The sequence below is a fragment of the Nesoenas mayeri genome (genome assembly GCF_963082525.1).
Source record: "Nesoenas mayeri genome assembly, chromosome: 1".
Taxonomy (NCBI): domain Eukaryota; kingdom Metazoa; phylum Chordata; class Aves; order Columbiformes; family Columbidae; genus Nesoenas; species Nesoenas mayeri.
The window spans coordinates 48,404,008-48,422,271 of NC_137541.1; the positions used below are offsets into that span (position 1 = coordinate 48,404,008).

At 35.7% G+C, this 18,264-nt stretch overlaps 1 protein-coding gene across 2 annotated transcripts in view; it reads right to left on the reverse strand.

The window, feature by feature from the left end:
* Positions 1-4,076: 4,076 nt before the first annotated feature.
* The window catches only part of TMTC3 (transmembrane O-mannosyltransferase targeting cadherins 3), a 31,707-nt gene continuing 17,519 nt past the window's right edge, over positions 4,077-18,264 (reverse strand). For both annotated transcript variants that reach the window (XM_080358873.1, XM_080358874.1), the window contains 7 exons: positions 13,099-13,247; positions 10,479-10,599; positions 9,771-9,882; positions 8,967-9,070; positions 7,618-7,787; positions 6,613-6,839; positions 4,077-5,068 (listed from right to left, as the gene is read on the reverse strand). In XM_080358873.1, coding sequence (XP_080214999.1) covers positions 4,248-5,068; positions 6,613-6,839; positions 7,618-7,787; positions 8,967-9,070; positions 9,771-9,882; positions 10,479-10,599; positions 13,099-13,247 — 1,704 coding nt within the window. In that variant the 3' untranslated portion in view covers positions 4,077-4,247. The remainder of the gene's footprint in view (positions 5,069-6,612; positions 6,840-7,617; positions 7,788-8,966; positions 9,071-9,770; positions 9,883-10,478; positions 10,600-13,098; positions 13,248-18,264) is intronic.

Genomic DNA, 18,264 nt, shown 5'->3' on the forward strand with positions numbered 1-18,264 from the left:
AAAAAAAACCAAAGATCAAGTCGAAACAAACAACGAAAAGCCCAACATAGCATAGTAACGTATGCAACATAGTAAACTATGTTATTTAGATCCCAGGTAGGAATCTCTTACCTTTTTCTAAGTTATGAAGGACAGATCCTTCTTGATCAGCTGAAACACTACATGAAGAGTGTTACTGTGCGTAGAGGAAGTGAGGTGAAGGACGGGTGGAAGGAGAAACGTGTCTTCCAGCCTTTCCATTCTCAAACTTTTAAGCAACATAGGATTCCTAGTCAGAGAAGCATAATTTTGGTTACAGGGAAGTAGTTGAAGCAAGACTTAGCAGGAGTAGCAAGTTCTGCTGTAGTTCCAGACATTTTGCCAGGCAGAGGTAGATTATAGTCTCTGCAAGAAAAATCCCAGCCACACACGCTTACCCAGACTGGGACTCTTCTTGGTGCATTTGTGGGATACAAAGTTTGCAAGAGCCTAGGGCGGGCTGCTAACTTCCCAGAATTGTTCTAATCTTCATTGGGTCTTTCCAAAGCAAACTTCAGGAAGGAACACATGCCTCCAAGTTCAGCCCAAAGCTCCATACCCTGGAAGTGGGTATGTGAGCAGCTTTCCTGCTACAAGGCACAGCCTGACCTTGCAACAAACTGGTCTGCCAATGAAGTGGCAGACACCTGAAGTTCTGCACCTGAAGAGCTGCTCTTTGTGCCCCTTAATCTTGGAAAGCCCAGTAGTTGTGAGGAAGGGAAAGCTGCTGAGATGTTGCGCTGGAAAACCTACATGAACAGTGCCAAAATGTTCCAGCAGCTTTTGCTTTGTGAGAGTGCTTACTCCCCTACCAGAAAACCGACAGTTCTCGCAGGTCAGTGCTTTGCTCTGAAGTCCCATTAAACATGACATTGCCTTTCCCACAGGCCTATGGCTCTGCTAGGTGTGGTGAATGAAGGCTGAGCAATAAAACATACTGCTGTCAGCAATTTAAATCCAGCTAGGGAGAACTCGGTAACAATACTCTCCTGGAAAACAAGGAACTTGTGCATCTCCAGCATCGCATGGGCACAGAACCAACCTCTGTCCCCTTCGGAGTAGAAGGATCTGTCTGCTTCTTACCAGAATGCCGGTGGGGAATGAGGAGCTGGATGAGAAGTCCCTGTAGGTTTTACAGCCATACAGCCATTATGTCACAGGTTGAAGCCGAGACCCACTTTACCTAAGACTTCAGCATGTGGTTTTTCTTTTAAATATACTGGAACTGCTGTTACGTTCCACACCAAGGTGCAGCTCTGTAAGTCTCCATAACAGAGCAGAAATCTAAAGCTTCCTATTTCCTTCAGTTAAAGGCTCTGACAACACACGTGTTGCGTGTTTTCTTGCTTTCCCTTGTATGAAACCCTCCAACCACAGCCATCTTCCTGTATGTTTACTCCTGGCTTGACTTTCTCTCTTCCAGCGCTGTCCCATCAAGATACAAAATGCACCGCTCATTGAAAAGAATTTCTGACCTGCTAATCCTTTGTGACTCTAATCTTCAACACTTTGCGCATGCACTTTTGTAGGAAAGTGTTTCTGTTTACCTATTTCCCTAACAAAGTTGGTAAAAACCAAGAGACTAAACAAGAAAACAAAAAATCAGATCTGAAAGATCATTTCTAACTGTAATGCAAAGAATAACACTTAGAAAATAAAGAATATCTGCAATACTTAGAAAATGAAGTCCTAGGACATTTCATGTGCAAAATAGATTAAAAAATTTCCATACTCAAAGATTAACCTACAATTGCACGCTGTCCTTCTGCAGCTGCACTACCCATAAGCATCCAGTTGTCTCAACTATATGCATGTATACCTAATTAATCCTTACATTTGCACCTATTCACCTCTAACTCTTTATGCATATACTTACCTGCAAAAGATCCAAAAATTAATCCGATGAATCCATGAGTCTGCACTGAAATTATATGCACAAATGTGTATAACACTTAATATGCTTATTGCAGCTGTACATGTAAGGTTGAACAATCTGTGTATATAGGCAGAAGAGACATGTCTTCGGGTTTCTTCAGCAGCCATAGCAATTGCATTGAGTGAGAAGAGGGCTACAAATTACTTCAGTGTGCCTGTCCCATCCTTAGAAATCCCCATTTCTTCCCCCTTGACTGAGGCTCAACTGCAGAAATTGAGAATGCCTTTCCTCCCCTCTTCAATCTAGAGACCAAACAAAAGCAGAGAGGCAACAGGATTCTGGGAGCTCTTGACATAAAAGGGAAGAGAAACCTGGCCCACTCCACCAGAGAGAAAGTACCTTTTCTTACTACTCAGTTCCTTCCATTTTCAAATGAATGTTCCTTTGTACCACCCAGAACAATGGCTAATTCTTTTGTAAAACACAGTTTTGAAGGGACAACTTAATATGCAAGTTAGTGTTTCTATAAAGGTCAACATACCAGCTATTTTAGCTACAAGTTATTCACAGTCAAGATAAAAACAGCAATTTTCAAGGTGTGGTCAATAGATTCCTGGGAGCACTTCCCCACACAGCACTACAGGCAGCACTTAGACCTTCTCTATGAAGAACTGCTGTGCACCACATACCTGCTCCTGTCAGCAGCTTTTAAATCACGGTTTTAAAAAACACTTCTCCCCACTCCCCCCGCAACACGCTATTACCCTGCAAGCAATTGTTATCGTAACATTACGAATGATACATAACAAAGAAAAAGTCTGCGCAAGGCCTTCAACAATTTAAAAACCCTCCCACAGAGATAAATATTACATCTTGCAGCTGGATTACTGTCCTGGGCAGTTACAGAAAGGATTAAGTTTAAACAGTAGAATTGCTAAGGAATACTTCTATACCATGAAATAAGACAAAACATGAGGAGTAAGAGTTAGATTTAATGATTAATGAAATTATTACTGAACTCAGCTCTTACACTTCTTTTCTTTCTCATAATTAAGGAAAACAACGGGTTTAGGTAATCGGTAGTATATTTAAACAAAAATATATGCATTGCACAAGGATAAAAGCAACACTGAAATTGCAAAGATTTTAATTTCATGTAAAAAATCAAAATTATGCATGAATGGAAAAGTGTAAATGGGAATATTTTAGTAGTCAAATATTTAATAAAAACCACACACCCATGACAAAGTATCAAAACAACAGAACTTAGTATTTGGAAGGATACTATCTACATTTCCATGTGTTAAACATTGCTAAATTCAGTGGCTTAATTATTATCACACTGCCCTTCAGCAATCATTGCTTATATTAGTGTTGTAACAAGTCATGAGAACAGAAACACTGTTCCAATGACAGAAATAGTAAAGCCAGTTTGCTATGACCAAGGAAGAATTTACTACATCAAGGAGTCAATCCACAGCCATTGATACAAGGTCAACAAAGACTACTGCATAGCATACTGGTTACTTTACCAAAAGTGCATTTATCAGCATTCAATGAACTGGGGAAAAAGTGAGAAAACCACCCTTTTTAATATATTTTTTTAAAAACAAACATGATTGACAGTTGAAGAAAAACACACATTTCCTTTAAAAGTAAAAGCATAGTCTAAAGATCTTAAGAGCACCAGAAGATTTCTATCAGGTAAAACAGTACAAAACATTAGCATTGTAAGTAAAGAACAATTAAAAGGTGGTTATATCATTCCATATTTAGAATGCAACTGAAAATTGTAGTGTGTTGTTGCATCCTCCTATAGTACAACCAGTGGCATTTTGAATGACTTTTGCTTAAGTTCTGGAAACAAATCATGCAAAGAAAAACTCTTTTTCATGTACAGCAAAGGCCTAGAAAGATTTAAACTGGTGATGTGTAAACAGAAATGAAGATAACGTTAACGCAAACAGATTTATATGGGGGAAAGCAGCAGTGTCTGTCTTATCCCATTAATTCTCCACTCAGTTCTTACACTGAACCTTTGAAAGTAGCGTTACTGAATATCCCTGACTACCAATAATTTTTTTAAGTGTTTTTATCTCACTATTAGGATTCTGCATTTAAGATTATTCTTAACCCTTTATCCTTTGATTCCCACCCCCCTCCCATATTTAAAAGTTGCAGTTTTCTCACATAAATCATTGCTATGCCTTTTGATGCTTGTTAAGTGATATGCGGTCAACATTATTTCTATCTTCAAAGCACTGAGACCACTTTTCAGTTGGATCACATATTAAACAATTAAAATTAATTAAAAATAGTACTCTTCCCTTATTCTATTGTGACATGATAAAGACTATTCACCATTTAATATACGTTCAATCTCTTCCAGTCTTTTCAAAGCAGCAACTCTCTTTTTCTCAATGTCTTTAATTTCTTTTGTAGATTTTTTGGGAGTCTCTTTGTCTATATTGTTTTTCTCTGTTCGTTTCTTATTTTTTGAGTGCCCTTTATTGTTATCAACTGTTGTTTGGGTGATTTTCTGCTCATTTTTTACTTCTTTCAAATTTTGAAATGAATTTTTTTTTTCTTCTGCAGCTGCAGTTGCAGTCCCATCTGCTGGAAGTGATGACTGTTCCGTAGCACTGAGTGATGCAATTTTACTTCTAACTATGTTTAGATGACGCTGAATATACTCTTCATGAGGTGCCAGCGCTAGTGTTTCAACCAAACATTTTTCCGCCTTTATTAAGTCTCGCTCTTCAAAGTAAACCACGCAAAGATTATGTTTTCCTTGTACATTGTTGGGATCCAGTTCCAAAATTTTTTCAAAGCACATTTTTGCTCCAGCAATATCCTTCTTTTGGTTCATAAGGATATCTCCCTTCAAAATCAGACCTTTGGTATGATCAGGGTAGTATCTCAGTAGATCTTCCAGGACAGGCAAAGCCATCAATTCTTTTGCTGTCTGAGAATAAAGCAGTGCCAAATTGAATAAAGCACTTCGGAAGTTTGGCTGTAACCTTATGGCTTTCTTCATCCATGCCTCTGCTTCTGTGTCTTTTTTGTCATCCATTGCCAGCATACCCAAATTGAAGTACCCATTTGCGTCCTGTGGTTCTTCTTTCACATAATGTAACAGTCTTTGTTTAGCTTCAGGCCGAAGCCGAGCATCACCTAAATGACAGAAAATGAATTTAATTCTAGATTTAATCTGATGGATTTTTAGACCAGGCTTGTAAAATGCTAATTTCTATACAAATTAAAATGTAACATCTTTAACACAACTGTAAAAGGGAAAGGATTTAAAATGCTGCTTTTTTATCATTGCTTTGTAACAGCAAAAGTAAATGACATCTATCTTTTTTAGAGAATGAAAATACTTACAGTTGACTTGTAAGCAAAAGTCAGCATCATTATTCTATTATATGTTGAATTATATTTAGACTTGGTATAAAAAAATAGAAAAAGTATCTCTACAAGTTTAAGAGAAGTTATTTTCATGTGTGGTTGACCAACTGGATTGCAGAGAAGACATCAGTTCTGACAAACCAGTTCTTACAGAAGTGAACTTGGAGTTGAAGATCTCATTTTATTAAAGATAGATTGAAAGAGGCTAAAGACAGATCACAGAGTGACTTCAGACATAGCCAGATGAAAATATCTTCTAACACCAAAACAATAAAATCTAACACTTCCATATTTTAATTTGCATTAAAGTTTGAAAAAGATACAGTACAATAATCTTACCTGATAATACCAGGATTAGCTAGACTAGCTTATAGTCTGTGCTATTTTTCTGAATACGTTCACTCCAATGAACGTATTTTAGTAAGGAATTTCAGGCACAGACTTATTGAAGGATGGAGGACCAAGGAGCTGATTTTAACTGCCTTCTTTCACCTCCTGAAACAGTGCTGCACCTTCCAGTATGAATAATTGAATACTAGAAAGCTAATGCTTCTGCTTGTTTGAAGCTTCTTGTGGTTCTACAGGCAAGAAACAAGGCATTTCTTGTACTACCTAACTTACAATGTGAGTGAGATGGAGAACAGTCCATCTGCATCAGCTCAAATCAACTCTGTATTAGCTCTTTCTCAGGGGTAGTTCACCATTGCAACAAAAGGGAAATAAACCTTATTAGTCACTCGTCAAATACTCTTACCAACAGCCTGAATTCACAAAAGGCTTACACTTACCCATACAGCTAGAAGCTATACGTAAGAAAAAAACAAAACCCATGAAAATCTGACTTCATACTAATTAAACACTATTACAGAGGAACCTATGGGAACATTCACATTTCCTAGGGTTAGATTTGAAGCCCACAGAAGTCAGCTATATTTTTAGCCAATGAAAAATGAAATAAACTAATATCAATGCAAAATATAGATATTACACATATTTTACTAAACACAATTTTTTAAGATTATATAGGCACGATTTTGAAGGTATTTGTGTAACACTGTTCTTTATATGTATAAGATGTTCTCTTGTAAAATAGCACTTGTATTTAAGATGCTAAGACATATGTACACTTTGCACAAATTCCACACAGTATCAACAAATTACAAAGCTGACTATTACAATAAACAGTTTCTTCTTTGATGATGCTATGAACTCCTGATTTCCAAAACTAAAACAGCTCATTAAAAAAATTAAATAGTATGGATCATATAAATGCAAATACACAATATTTATAAAAGTGACAACTAACATACCAGATTCCTGCATTAGCAGTGCTGAGTTGAACAATGCCAGTTTATGCGCTGGGTTGAGTTCTAGGGCTTGGTTGAAATTCTTCAGGGCTTCTGTTGGATCTTTCAGTTCAATGTAAACAATCGCCAAGTTGTACCACAGGTCTGCATTGGTTCTGTCTAGTTCTAGAGCTCTAAGATAAGCTTCCTTAGCTTTCAGAGGTTTGTTCATTTTTAAAAGTAATTCTCCCCTGTCAAAGAATCAGATTTAGCCTTCAACTTTTATTTATACTAATATGAAAATAATTGACAAGTTTTTTTAAAAGCTTGCCTTCCTCGTTATTTCTTGCTTGTTTGTTTTAAACACAAAACAATATAGGACCTTCTTTACATCCCATTCCCAAGGCTTTCAGCTCTCTAAAGTCTGTATACAACAAATGCACATGCAGAACAAAAGCCAAAATAATAAGTGATCAGCCTGACAGCATCTCTGTAACTACACTGCAAGAGCTATAGTTCAGGCATCTTTGCAACTCCCTAAGTCCCAATAGGAATCACAACTAACAGAATAGTGAACAGAAGCCTCAACGCCCACAGCCAAATTACTCTTATCTATTTAGCTGCCATTTACGTGTTTTTTAGTTAAGTCCTGCATTTTCTGGACCACTTTTAACAAAAAAAGGATAAAACAAGCTCCATGACGCTGACTTAATAGTCAGCTTTATAATTCAAACCTGAACTAGGAGATTAGAAATTTGAGTTTGAGATTCATCAAGAAATCTAATGGAAGCATCTTGCTGTACAACGTTTAAATACACAGTCTATGTGGGAACACATCACTTGAAGCAAGAATTTAAAAGAACAGGGCTTGTAATGAATAATTGATTATTGATCCAAATCTTTATGATCTCCTTGGGAAATGAATCAAGTCCAGCAGCTAATTCAATTGTATAAAGTGAATACGGCTCATAGCACTGCAAATAACTAAATGTTTATTCAAGAATGTGTCTCTAAAACTAGAAAAGATACCTGCTGATGTAAGCCTGCTTGAAATCTGGCCTCATACTAATTGCTTGTCGATATAATTGATCTGCTTCTTCAAGGCGAGATTCATTTGCTCGTATTAAGTTTGCAAGATTGATATAAACATTCAGATGGTTAGGAGCAACTCTCGCTGCATACTTTTTACCTGGAATGATCTGTCAAAAAGAATCCATGTACCAAACACAGGTTAAGTCAAAATGTGGAAGACAATCAATCTTTTCTATTACATTTGTTTCAGGGTATCATGGGACATCAATTCCATGGGACAACAATTACAAATAGCAATTATTTTTTCCCAGAAAATCATACCAAGATCTAAACAATATATTTTCTTCTTCAATTCTATGAAGACATAGATGGCTTTGATATAATATTTAATATATGAGTTAACTAAGCTCTGTTACTACCTAACTGGGTTTAAGCAGATAGCTATTAGAAACCGATCAGACCCTGCAGAACTTCTCCCATTCAGGCAAAGAGTATTTCCAAAAGCCTGAACTGACATTCTATCAGACATTTTCATTCCCTTATTTAACCTTCCAGCCTAAAGTAAGTGTAAATAAGATTTTTACCAGTCACTGATACAGCGGGTAAAAAGTAGTTGTGAAAGATGAAAATGCTGACAGTGCAACTGTTGTACTGTTTATATTTCATCTGTCTAGAATCTTCATACTGTTTCACAGCACAAACATTTTAATGTCATACTTCATACCAAAGAGACTGCAGATCTTTGTTGTCAGTCTCATTTTACCCACAGCTTTTGTTAACTTCTTTAAGTTCTCCAAAATATTCCTCTTGTTTCTTCAAAAAGAGCTAGAATAAGTAATATTCGCTAGGTATAAATGTAACTTAGCAAATGGTAAAGGTAAAAAAGCACATGTTTTTAAAAGTATGTTCAGGCAAAAATTTTTTTGTTGCTACTGCGACTACTTTCTTGCACCTTCAGTGCTGCATTTAAGACTTCTCTTGAGGGCTCAGAAACTCAGCCATCAATGTATTGGCTGTAAGTAAAAATAAACCTAGTGTGACTAAAAACTGTAGGTGTACGATTCTAACTGCTGCTTTCTTTTATATCCGCAATTAAAAAAAAAAAGGCACAGCAATGTAAAAAGTAACTTCAAATAGTTTTAACAAAGAAGTTCCAAATTAGCACTTTTTTAACAGCCATGATTGTATACAACCTATTCTTTCAATAGATAGGTTTAAATAAAAACCCTAACAACTTTTATGTACAGCAACACAGAGCTTCAGGAAAAATACAAGAATTGTATCATGAATATAAGTCTGAAAGAGTTCCCTCCTGTGGTGGTAGATAAAATAAAACTACTTATTACCTGTGGCATCAATGATTTAGCAATCATATATGATTCTTCGGCTTCTTTAGTTTTGTTTAAGTTTTTGTAAGTTCTTCCTACATTCATGTGGGCACCAATATCATCTTAAAAAAGAAAATAATGACATTTCAAATACTTCCAATGCACTGAGTATCATGAAAATAAATACATACCTATGTCTTCAGCATAGCATACAGGTACTGCATATAAAAGGCAATTCTATATTATTTTTCATCTTAATTATGAAGCTAATAATTCAATCATGAATCAAAGATGGATTATGAAGTTACTTGGGAAACGGTAAAAAAATTGAGGTCATACTTCCACTTATCTATCTTTAATCTCTTGCTACAGTAGAGGCACATAAATTGAAGGTTATTATTAGGTTTCTAAAAGGAAAAAGGAAAGGTTGTCCAGTACTATCTAGAACTTCTTCTGCAACACCATGTAAAATACAGTAAATGTGCACTTTGATACTATCTAGATTTCTATACACCTTCCTAGTTTTATAGAAGATAATTAAGTAATAATTATGTTTCATAAGAAATTACAGTTTAACTTAATTCCAAATGTCATTCAAATAACAGTTTTAAATGGAAAGTCTTTGCATCTTCTTACAGATAAAAACTTTTCTGGAGGACTTTTTATTAGTTTATTTCTAAAAACTATAGATCAATTAACATAGAGTATGACGTTGTTTGATGTTTAGTTGGAGAAAAGAGAAGAAGATTTTAAGTAAGCTAAGCTACTGAAATAGCAGGAGTGCAGAGACATCACTCAATGGCAACTAGTCAAAACTTCTACCTGGTTGCACTTGTGTAGCTTGTATGAAGAACTGCAGAGCTCTTTCAAAATTCTTTTCATTTTCTAATGCATGCCCCACATTGTTCCACAGTTTTGCGTTGTTCTTATTTACCTAAAACCAGAAAAAGATGCCAATGCATACAGTATTAAGCTGAAATTACATAACAACTGCTTTTCTTTTAACTATGTCTTAAAGATGTAAAAATATACAGCTAATGACATTTAATCAAGCTGCTCTAAGGGTAACAAAACACTCTATACAAAATGATTACATTGGAATTGTTGCTCAACATTTTAGTTACTTGCTCCTAGAAATACCAAACATTTTAAAATTCATTATCATTGTTATGGGCTGTTGTGCAAACTACCCTATCATGCTATATGCACATTAAATAAATTATTCTATGCATCAAACTTTCTGTAGATTGTCGTAATGAAACATATCGTCTTTCATGCAGATAATACATTCAATAGCTTTAACAAAAGAAAAAATTATCATCTATTTCTTGCACATGAATTCCCATGTGTGCACCACTGCTTTTATTAAAGGATTCTCAAAAGCAACTAATTAGATATTAATACTGTCAACGTAGAAATAAAAGTAGCTAAACAAGCATCATTTCTCTACATTTTTATCATGCTCTAGTGCAGCTTTTTAAGAAAAGCAAGACAAAGATACTATTTTAATTCTCAAATAGAACACAGTACCTTTAAAGCTGACATAAACAATGTGTACTCTGACTCCCAGTCCCAGTTTCTGTGCAGTGTTTTTAAGGCATGAGTGAACAGTACCACAGCCAAACAAAACCAAGAAATTTTTCTTAGTACGCTATTAAATAAAACAAAGATTCGTTATGAGCATATAAACAATTTTAATTTATACTAGAATAAGTATCTCATTTGCTAGGAGGAAAATAAACTGAGGAAGATATTTGTGTATGGTATACTCCAATTTAATTGCCTCATCATCAAATGACACACTCCAAAATTTGAAAGGAAATGATGTCCAATTTCAAGTTCACTTTGTTATTTACCCGTTTTTTTGGTTATCATTACACAATTCACTTAATAATAACAAATGCAATCCACATAATAGAATGTAAACAAAAAATACAGGAAAACTATACTTCTGTTAGACCTTATCTGTAATTTAAGGCAATAAACATGATCATGATGTCAAACAGTGAGGTTCTTCAAAACACTGTACAAAATGTTAAAAAAATGAAAAAAGCAACTAAAATGTAAACCCACGTTTTTGTTTCCTATCAGACAATTCCACACAAATTCTCTACTGCACATATCACTAATATTTCCCACCCTGTAGAACACATCTAAATAGAGAGGTCTGCTGTGGAGACTGCCTCATCTTCCATAAGCAAATGAAATCCTAGTGTTACTGTAATATCTAGAGAGGAGAAAGGTCATGAGTCTTTGTAGTAATTTTGAAGTTGCAAATTGTGGCAGAGGTCACTCTCTGAGAAAAGGTTGTCAGGAACAAACTTTTACATTTCATGCAGTTTATTTTTCTTAAGTTTAAATATGACTGACTTTAACTACAGATGTGAAATAATTCACTTTGACATGCTGGTCATTCGGCCTCTGAATTCTAGCTCAACTATGAAAAAACATGTTAAACACCCAGTAGCCTTCCTACAATTACAAATATCATTCTGTTTTTAAGAATCTCATTCTTGAGCAGACATATAGCTGTTCACCATTGCCAGCTATTTCTTATACTTGACTTATGCATTAATCTGAAAGGGCTTTTTTTCCTCCATTTTTAAGATATGCAAAAAGCTGTGCAGACTTAGACAACTATGCTTTGTTTCAAAAAAAAATATTAAAAAATAAAAAGTAGGACAGCAGTGTAGAAATTCTAAAACATTAGCAAAGCAACTGCTGAGAACTGGCGTATCAGTAAAGTATATTCCCATCAGCCTTATGAGGAAGTTTTTTCTTTCCACAGATTTGTAAATCAAGGAGCCTTCCCTCTCTCAAACTTTTTAGAGTGCTGATTCCCAATATTTCTGTAGTAAATGACACTGCTGTCTAATTTTTCCCCATCCATCCTCTCCTGGTTCCTTCCTTTCTTTCACATCACTTCTATTTTTACTGCCTCATAGTGGGATTTGTGATAATACTTTCTCCTCACTCCCACAAGGTACCACTAATTTCTGTCAGCTTTCGCAGCACCAGTTAGCACAAGTTATACTACAAGACTTCAACTCTAATCATAGACAACAAAAGTTGGGAATTGCTGCCTTACTGTTTGTCTGAAGTTGCATTAGGATGGCACTGGGGTAAAAAGGGTAAAGCATCCAGGTCAAAGGGAGGTATGTGCAGATCAATGTAGAAGATAGCAGAAAAAACAAAGGTGCATGCAAAACGTGCTCTCAGAGCAGAATTTCCTAAGGAGAAATTGTTATCCAAAAAAATCTTTAGTTTAAGAAATACTAAATGGCACTGATGTCTGTTCCTAGCACAGCATATTTGAAAATTTAATCAGTAAGAGATATTTTAATATGCTGTAGACTAATATACATGCATTATATAAACTTCAGTCAGTCATCACCTTTGAATAAAGTACAAATCAAATCTGGCCAAGAAATTTTTTTGCCTAATCCTTAAAAATTTCTGGAAGTTCAACAGAAAATATTTGTGATTCTGCCCCTCTACTTTGCTCTGGTGAGACCCCACCTGGGGTCCTGCATCTAGCTCTGGAGCCCTCAGTACAGGAAAGAGACGGACCTGTGGGAGAGGGCCAAAGGAGGCTACAAAAATATTCAGAGGGCTGGAACACCTCTGCTGTGAGGACAGGCTGAGAGAGTTGTGGTTGTTCAGCCTGGAGAAGAGAAGGCTCTGGTGAGACCTTATTGGGGGTCTTACAGTTCTTAAAAGGGGCCTATAAGAAAGATGGGGACAGATCTTTTAGCAGGGCCTGTTGTGATAAGGGGTAATGGTTTTAAACTAAAAGAGGGGAGATTCGGGCTAGACATAAAGAAGAAATTTTTTTACAATGAAGGTGGTAAAATCCTGGAACAGGTTGTCCAGGGAGGTGGTAGATGCCCCAACATCCAAGGCCAGGTTGGATGGGGCTCTGAGCAACCTGATCTAGTTCAAGATGTCCCTGCTCACTGCAGGGGGTTAGACTAGGTGACTTTTGTAGGTCCCTTCCAACACAAGCTACTCTATGATTCTAGAAGAGCTATAATGTAATAAATTCATACGCCTAAACGCTCTGCTGGGAAAGCTTCCAGTTATAAATATGGTTATCTTTTATAAAATTAAGAGAGCCAAGTTAAACCAGTCACAGGTAACACTATCTTACCTTTTATTTGATAATTTCTTCCACCCGTGTGCTACTAAAATGCAGAATCCCATGCTAGGAACATACAACACTCGTTCTGCTACTACAAATCCAACAGGAAAAAAGAGGTTTGATGCAGGAATGAATGGTAGCACTATTAAGCAGAGAGCCTACAAAAGAAATGCAAATGAATTAGTAATCAAGATTACACAGTAACAAACTGTACTCAAGAAAAAAAAAATGTCAAAAATCCCAAAAAAACAGATATACATAGCAGATATTTGAGATTTTTTTTCTTTTAAACATTAAGACCTGTTTTACATTGAGACCAAGTTTTAACATTCAAATGACACTATTCCTTTCTTAAGCGCATACAAGTATATTTGCTTTTCTATACTACAAAAAACTAGCAGCTGTACAACAAAACACTATGATCAAATTCAAAACATTTTAATAAGAGTTCCACATACAAAAACATGCTAGTCTGAGAACCTTGGACACTATAGCAATTAAAAAATTATACCAGCTCATATGACGCATAAAGCAGGTTTGTTTTGTGGGTTTGTTTTACAATACAATAAAGTCAATTTTTATTTTCTGTAAAAAATGTGAAGAAATAACATAAAAATCAGGATCAACCACTGAATAAACATCAGTGTTTATATACCACACTAAAGGCACCCTTGAATATCTAAAATGACAAGGAACGTAAGAACTGCATCATTGGAGCTCTTAGGTTGGTCACAGATATTATAACAAAAGGTGTGTTTATTATAAGACAGAAATCCATCTGCTGCAATGGAAGTGGAATTGATTTGCTTTAAGTTCTGGGTGACTGTAAAACAGCAGTTTTACAATCGCTGGTAGGTGAAGACTCAAATAATTATTTTCAAATATTTGGGTCCATGTTACAAAAAACCAAAATCCCTACAGAAACTGAATGTTTCTTTGAAGAAAGAGGAATTATCTAGAAATTGTCAGTGAAACTGGGTGTCACCTTCTGTCTAATTTAAGTGTAACTTTAACTGCCTTTTCCATGCTAAAATAGTTAACATATCCAGTTTGAAAGTTAATCTAACAGTTCCCATATAAAAATGCAACACTGATTTAAAATGTCAAGGTTTTATAGCTCCTGTTTCAAGGGGCCAAGAGTATACACATGGATCATTAACATGGCTCAGCTGATCCACAGCAATTCATTAAGCTACATGAGAATAAACACATAATTGCAACTTGAAGAAAACATGAGCACAATATAGAGAATATGTGGATTACTTGGGGACAAAATTTGATTTATTGCCATTTCACATTCCTCTTTCTCCTTAACATTTTACAGTATGTGCTCCTTATAGAGCACCTATGAATCTGTAAAAGCCTTAACATGGAACTCCATATAGATTTTTGTAATCCACTTAGAAATGCAGGATTCATCACACTCTTCCCAAGTCAGTGCTCTGTAACAGTTTTTTAATTTAGTTATAGCAAATGCCTTCATACTTTTGGGGGTGGATTATGGGAAGTGAGTGTATCATTCTGTATTTCACTCTCACAGCCAAACACATTTTTGAGTTCAAAAGCAAATGTACAGAAGCATGTTCGAAGTGTGCTTTAGCAAATAACGTGCTGTTTTGCAAATGTTTTCACTGCAATGTGAATAAACAGTATTTAGCTTTGAAATGTATGTTAGGCTTGTACACAGGCTTGAATGAATTATTTTATGAAATCTTTCGATGAACCAATTTGAAGAAGTCACCTCTTCAGATTAAAAAAAAATAGTTTACATTATTGCTCAAAAAATGCAGTTTGTTTTGGTTTTCTTAATATAATAAGGACATTGGTCCCACATCCCCATGAGGTTGACATATGTATAGTCAAAGCCAATTCTTTCCAATAGGCTTGAGTAGAACAGATTCCGCAGTTGATACAGCTAGTGCTTGGTCTCCACAGAGCACTTATAATCTAGGCATCTGATAAAGGTTTTTGCGTGTTCTGGTCTGTGCAATTCCTCTGATGACCAATGTTACACAATGTTTTGACAAACTTCTCTTTAGATCCTTGGTACACTGTTCTTCAAATACAATTTTCTGGGCAATAGATTCAAAGTCCTAGTGTGGATAAAATGCAATCTCTTCTGTTCATTTACTCTTTCTTTTTATCACAGTCTTTCAGTAGATGCAGAGGCTTCATTCAAAAAATACCCTGAGATCAAGGCAACTGAAAAAAAACAAAAAGGCAGAAACGATTAAAGTATGCTGGAAGAAGAAAAGCATATGATAAAACTCTAAAACAGGATCATAAGCTATGAAAAGCATCTGAACTGCTAAGTAACCAGTCAAAAGTTCACAAGGAAACATTTTAAAGCCCGAGTGAGTTGTAAGCACAGGGAGTAGAAAAATAAATATTGTTAAATTTAGAAGTACTTAAAAGTGTTAGAAACTTACACCAAGAAACCTAAGAGCACCTCCCTGTTCCTGACATTTGCATAGTAACAAGCCACCACAGTTTTCAGCTGAGTAGCATGGAGTGCTGCCTTATCAGGAGGGAGGTAAAGCACCCTTGTTTCAGACACTCAGCAAAACCTAAAGAGCTTTTATTAAATTTCGCCAGCCAAAGTAATGTCTATACCCAAGAAATTCCATGAACAAACAAGGGCCATGATCATAGCTTGATTCTGAAACCTACTGAAAAGCCACCCAAGTAATTCTACATCAGTACTATGCTCACTACTCAACATTTTTCAGTATGTATAGCGTAACCTACTTACAATGGCCACTTAGTCTGACATTCAAGTTATCTGACTTTTTACAGGGATAAAGTAATTTAACTGCTTATACATTGTTTCTAGGGCATGTCCTTTAATAATGTAAGAACAATTGATTACTTCAAGCAGCATAATGACATCAACCTGCCAAAGCACATGTTCCATTTTATAATACACAGTCCCACTTTTTGTTAGTTTAATAGGCAGCTGGTAAAAAACAAAACCAAAAAACAACAGTAACAAAAAACAGACACACAAAACCAAACACAACCAAACCAAAACAATTTATCTGTTTTGTCTTCTCTCAGTTCTGTTATTTTGAAAAGCCAATTTTAGAACCTGTGGCAAAAACTAAAATAAGACAAAACGTAACACTATGTACCCACTTACCAGAGTTATTTTTCCTGTAGATGACTGGTATCAAACAGATGAAAACTGACTGAAAATGAGTCCTTCAGCTTTTGCATCTCCCAGTAATGAGCTCATCCTTTGAGACTGTACTTGGGGAGAACTGTGAAATGTCCACTGGCACTTGAAGAAGTGGGAGAATGAATCTCTTCCGTCTTGTCGCTCAAGCAGTACAGCACCAAATGCATATTCACATCAGCAAATACAGAAAGACATGTTCAGACAGACTTGTGACCTCCTTTTTCTTTTGCATTTTGTATCCCTCTCTTCTGCATTTTTTTTGCAAAGTGTAAATAAACATCTTTAATTCTGCAGCAAGTCTAAAGTTGTACCTTTTCTGGTCTTATAAACAAAAGTAACTTGAGATTTTTCCCTTAGAACAGGCTTCAGTATGACACCTCAGGGTCTCATAGAGCTAGTGGAAGAGGCAAAACATGCTAAAGATTTGTAATGGCAGAAGCTCTTTACAAAGCCCTTTATTACTCCACTGGAGTGACACTCATTAGAGTGTGAAACATCAAACAGTGCAGCCAATCATGGTAACAAATGTGATGAAGCCACAATTATACTAATACCATGTGGCATCCATATGGATAGCACATAGAATTCATACCTGCCAGTGTAGTAGTGTATTTTGACCAGCACAAACTCAGGCTTTTATTGGCAGAACTGAGAACCAAGCGTGAAAAAAAGTTTTTTAAAATTAGTAATTCAACATAGTTTCCTGGAACATTGCCATAGTCTGTGTAAACGGGTATCACTAAAAAAATATTCACTTTCTACATTTGAAAGGCAGTACTACAATTTCTCTAGTAAGTCAGACTGAGAAGCCATCAGAAATATATTGTTCTCTACCCCTCCCTCCCTTGGCAGACTATCCAGTCTCATCAGGCTGTTAATGGCTTACTGGAAGGCAGAAATACGCTTTGGCCTACAGTGTTATTGCACATTATAGTACACAACAATTAATTTTTAATATAAAATATTGCATTCTCATTTCCTAAAAAATTAGCTTCTAGGCACTTAAAAATTATACCTGAAAAAAATCAGCATCATCCTGAAGGTTATATACACAACATAGGTAGATATTAAAGAAAAACAACTTTCATTAAACAAGGATTATACTGTATTAAGTGACAGTGAGGCTCGTGTACTGGAGTGAATGATCTCAGAAGATCCTTCGTATAAAAAACACTTGGAATAATAAAAGCAAACATAAAAAAAGCACCCTAAAACTGACTTACAGCAATGGCTGCTGACAATGCCATTAACCCTTTCTTCTTCTGAGCTGTACTGGGTAGGGAGCAAACAGAAATGTAGGGAAATAAAGAGCCTTGAAGTTCACGAGCTGTCCTATGAGAAAAACTGAACCACTCCCCACACACATTTCTACTGCCATCAGTGCACTAGACAAAAATTGTTTCAGCTTATATAAGAAAGATTAAGCTACTCCTTCACATCTTCTAAGTGCTGTAAAGCTATAACATTTTTTTCTAGGTATGTCATATCTTATATCTCTTATATCAATAAGCTAAGTTTATTTCCTTCCTAGAGAGTTTCCACATTCAGGACAAGAGGCTTCATCAGCAATACTACAAATAATTTTCACGGATTTACTAGTGAAACAAATTGCCTCACTCCAGTGACAAGAAGAACCATATGAGCTAGAACTATAATGTTAGGTCTCTTTGAAGTGAATCAAAGTTTGCCAGCTGATTAGCAAAGAAATCCTTAGTCTTAAATGGTGCATAAATATTCCCACCCATCCAAAACTTTTTTTGGCCAAGTCAGATATTTACAAAGTACATTATTCTGAAGCAGACTAAGATTTATGTGTGCAGGTTTGCTGTACAAATAATTGCACCACTGATTTAATAAAAACCATGGTAATCATTAATCTTGTGAAAAATTTGCAATGGGAGCAATCAAAAATATGACTGAGTATGGGTGAAAAAATACTAGCTCATTTGATCTTTAATCTCTTCCAAAATATTATTTCTTGTTACCCCAGTTCAGTT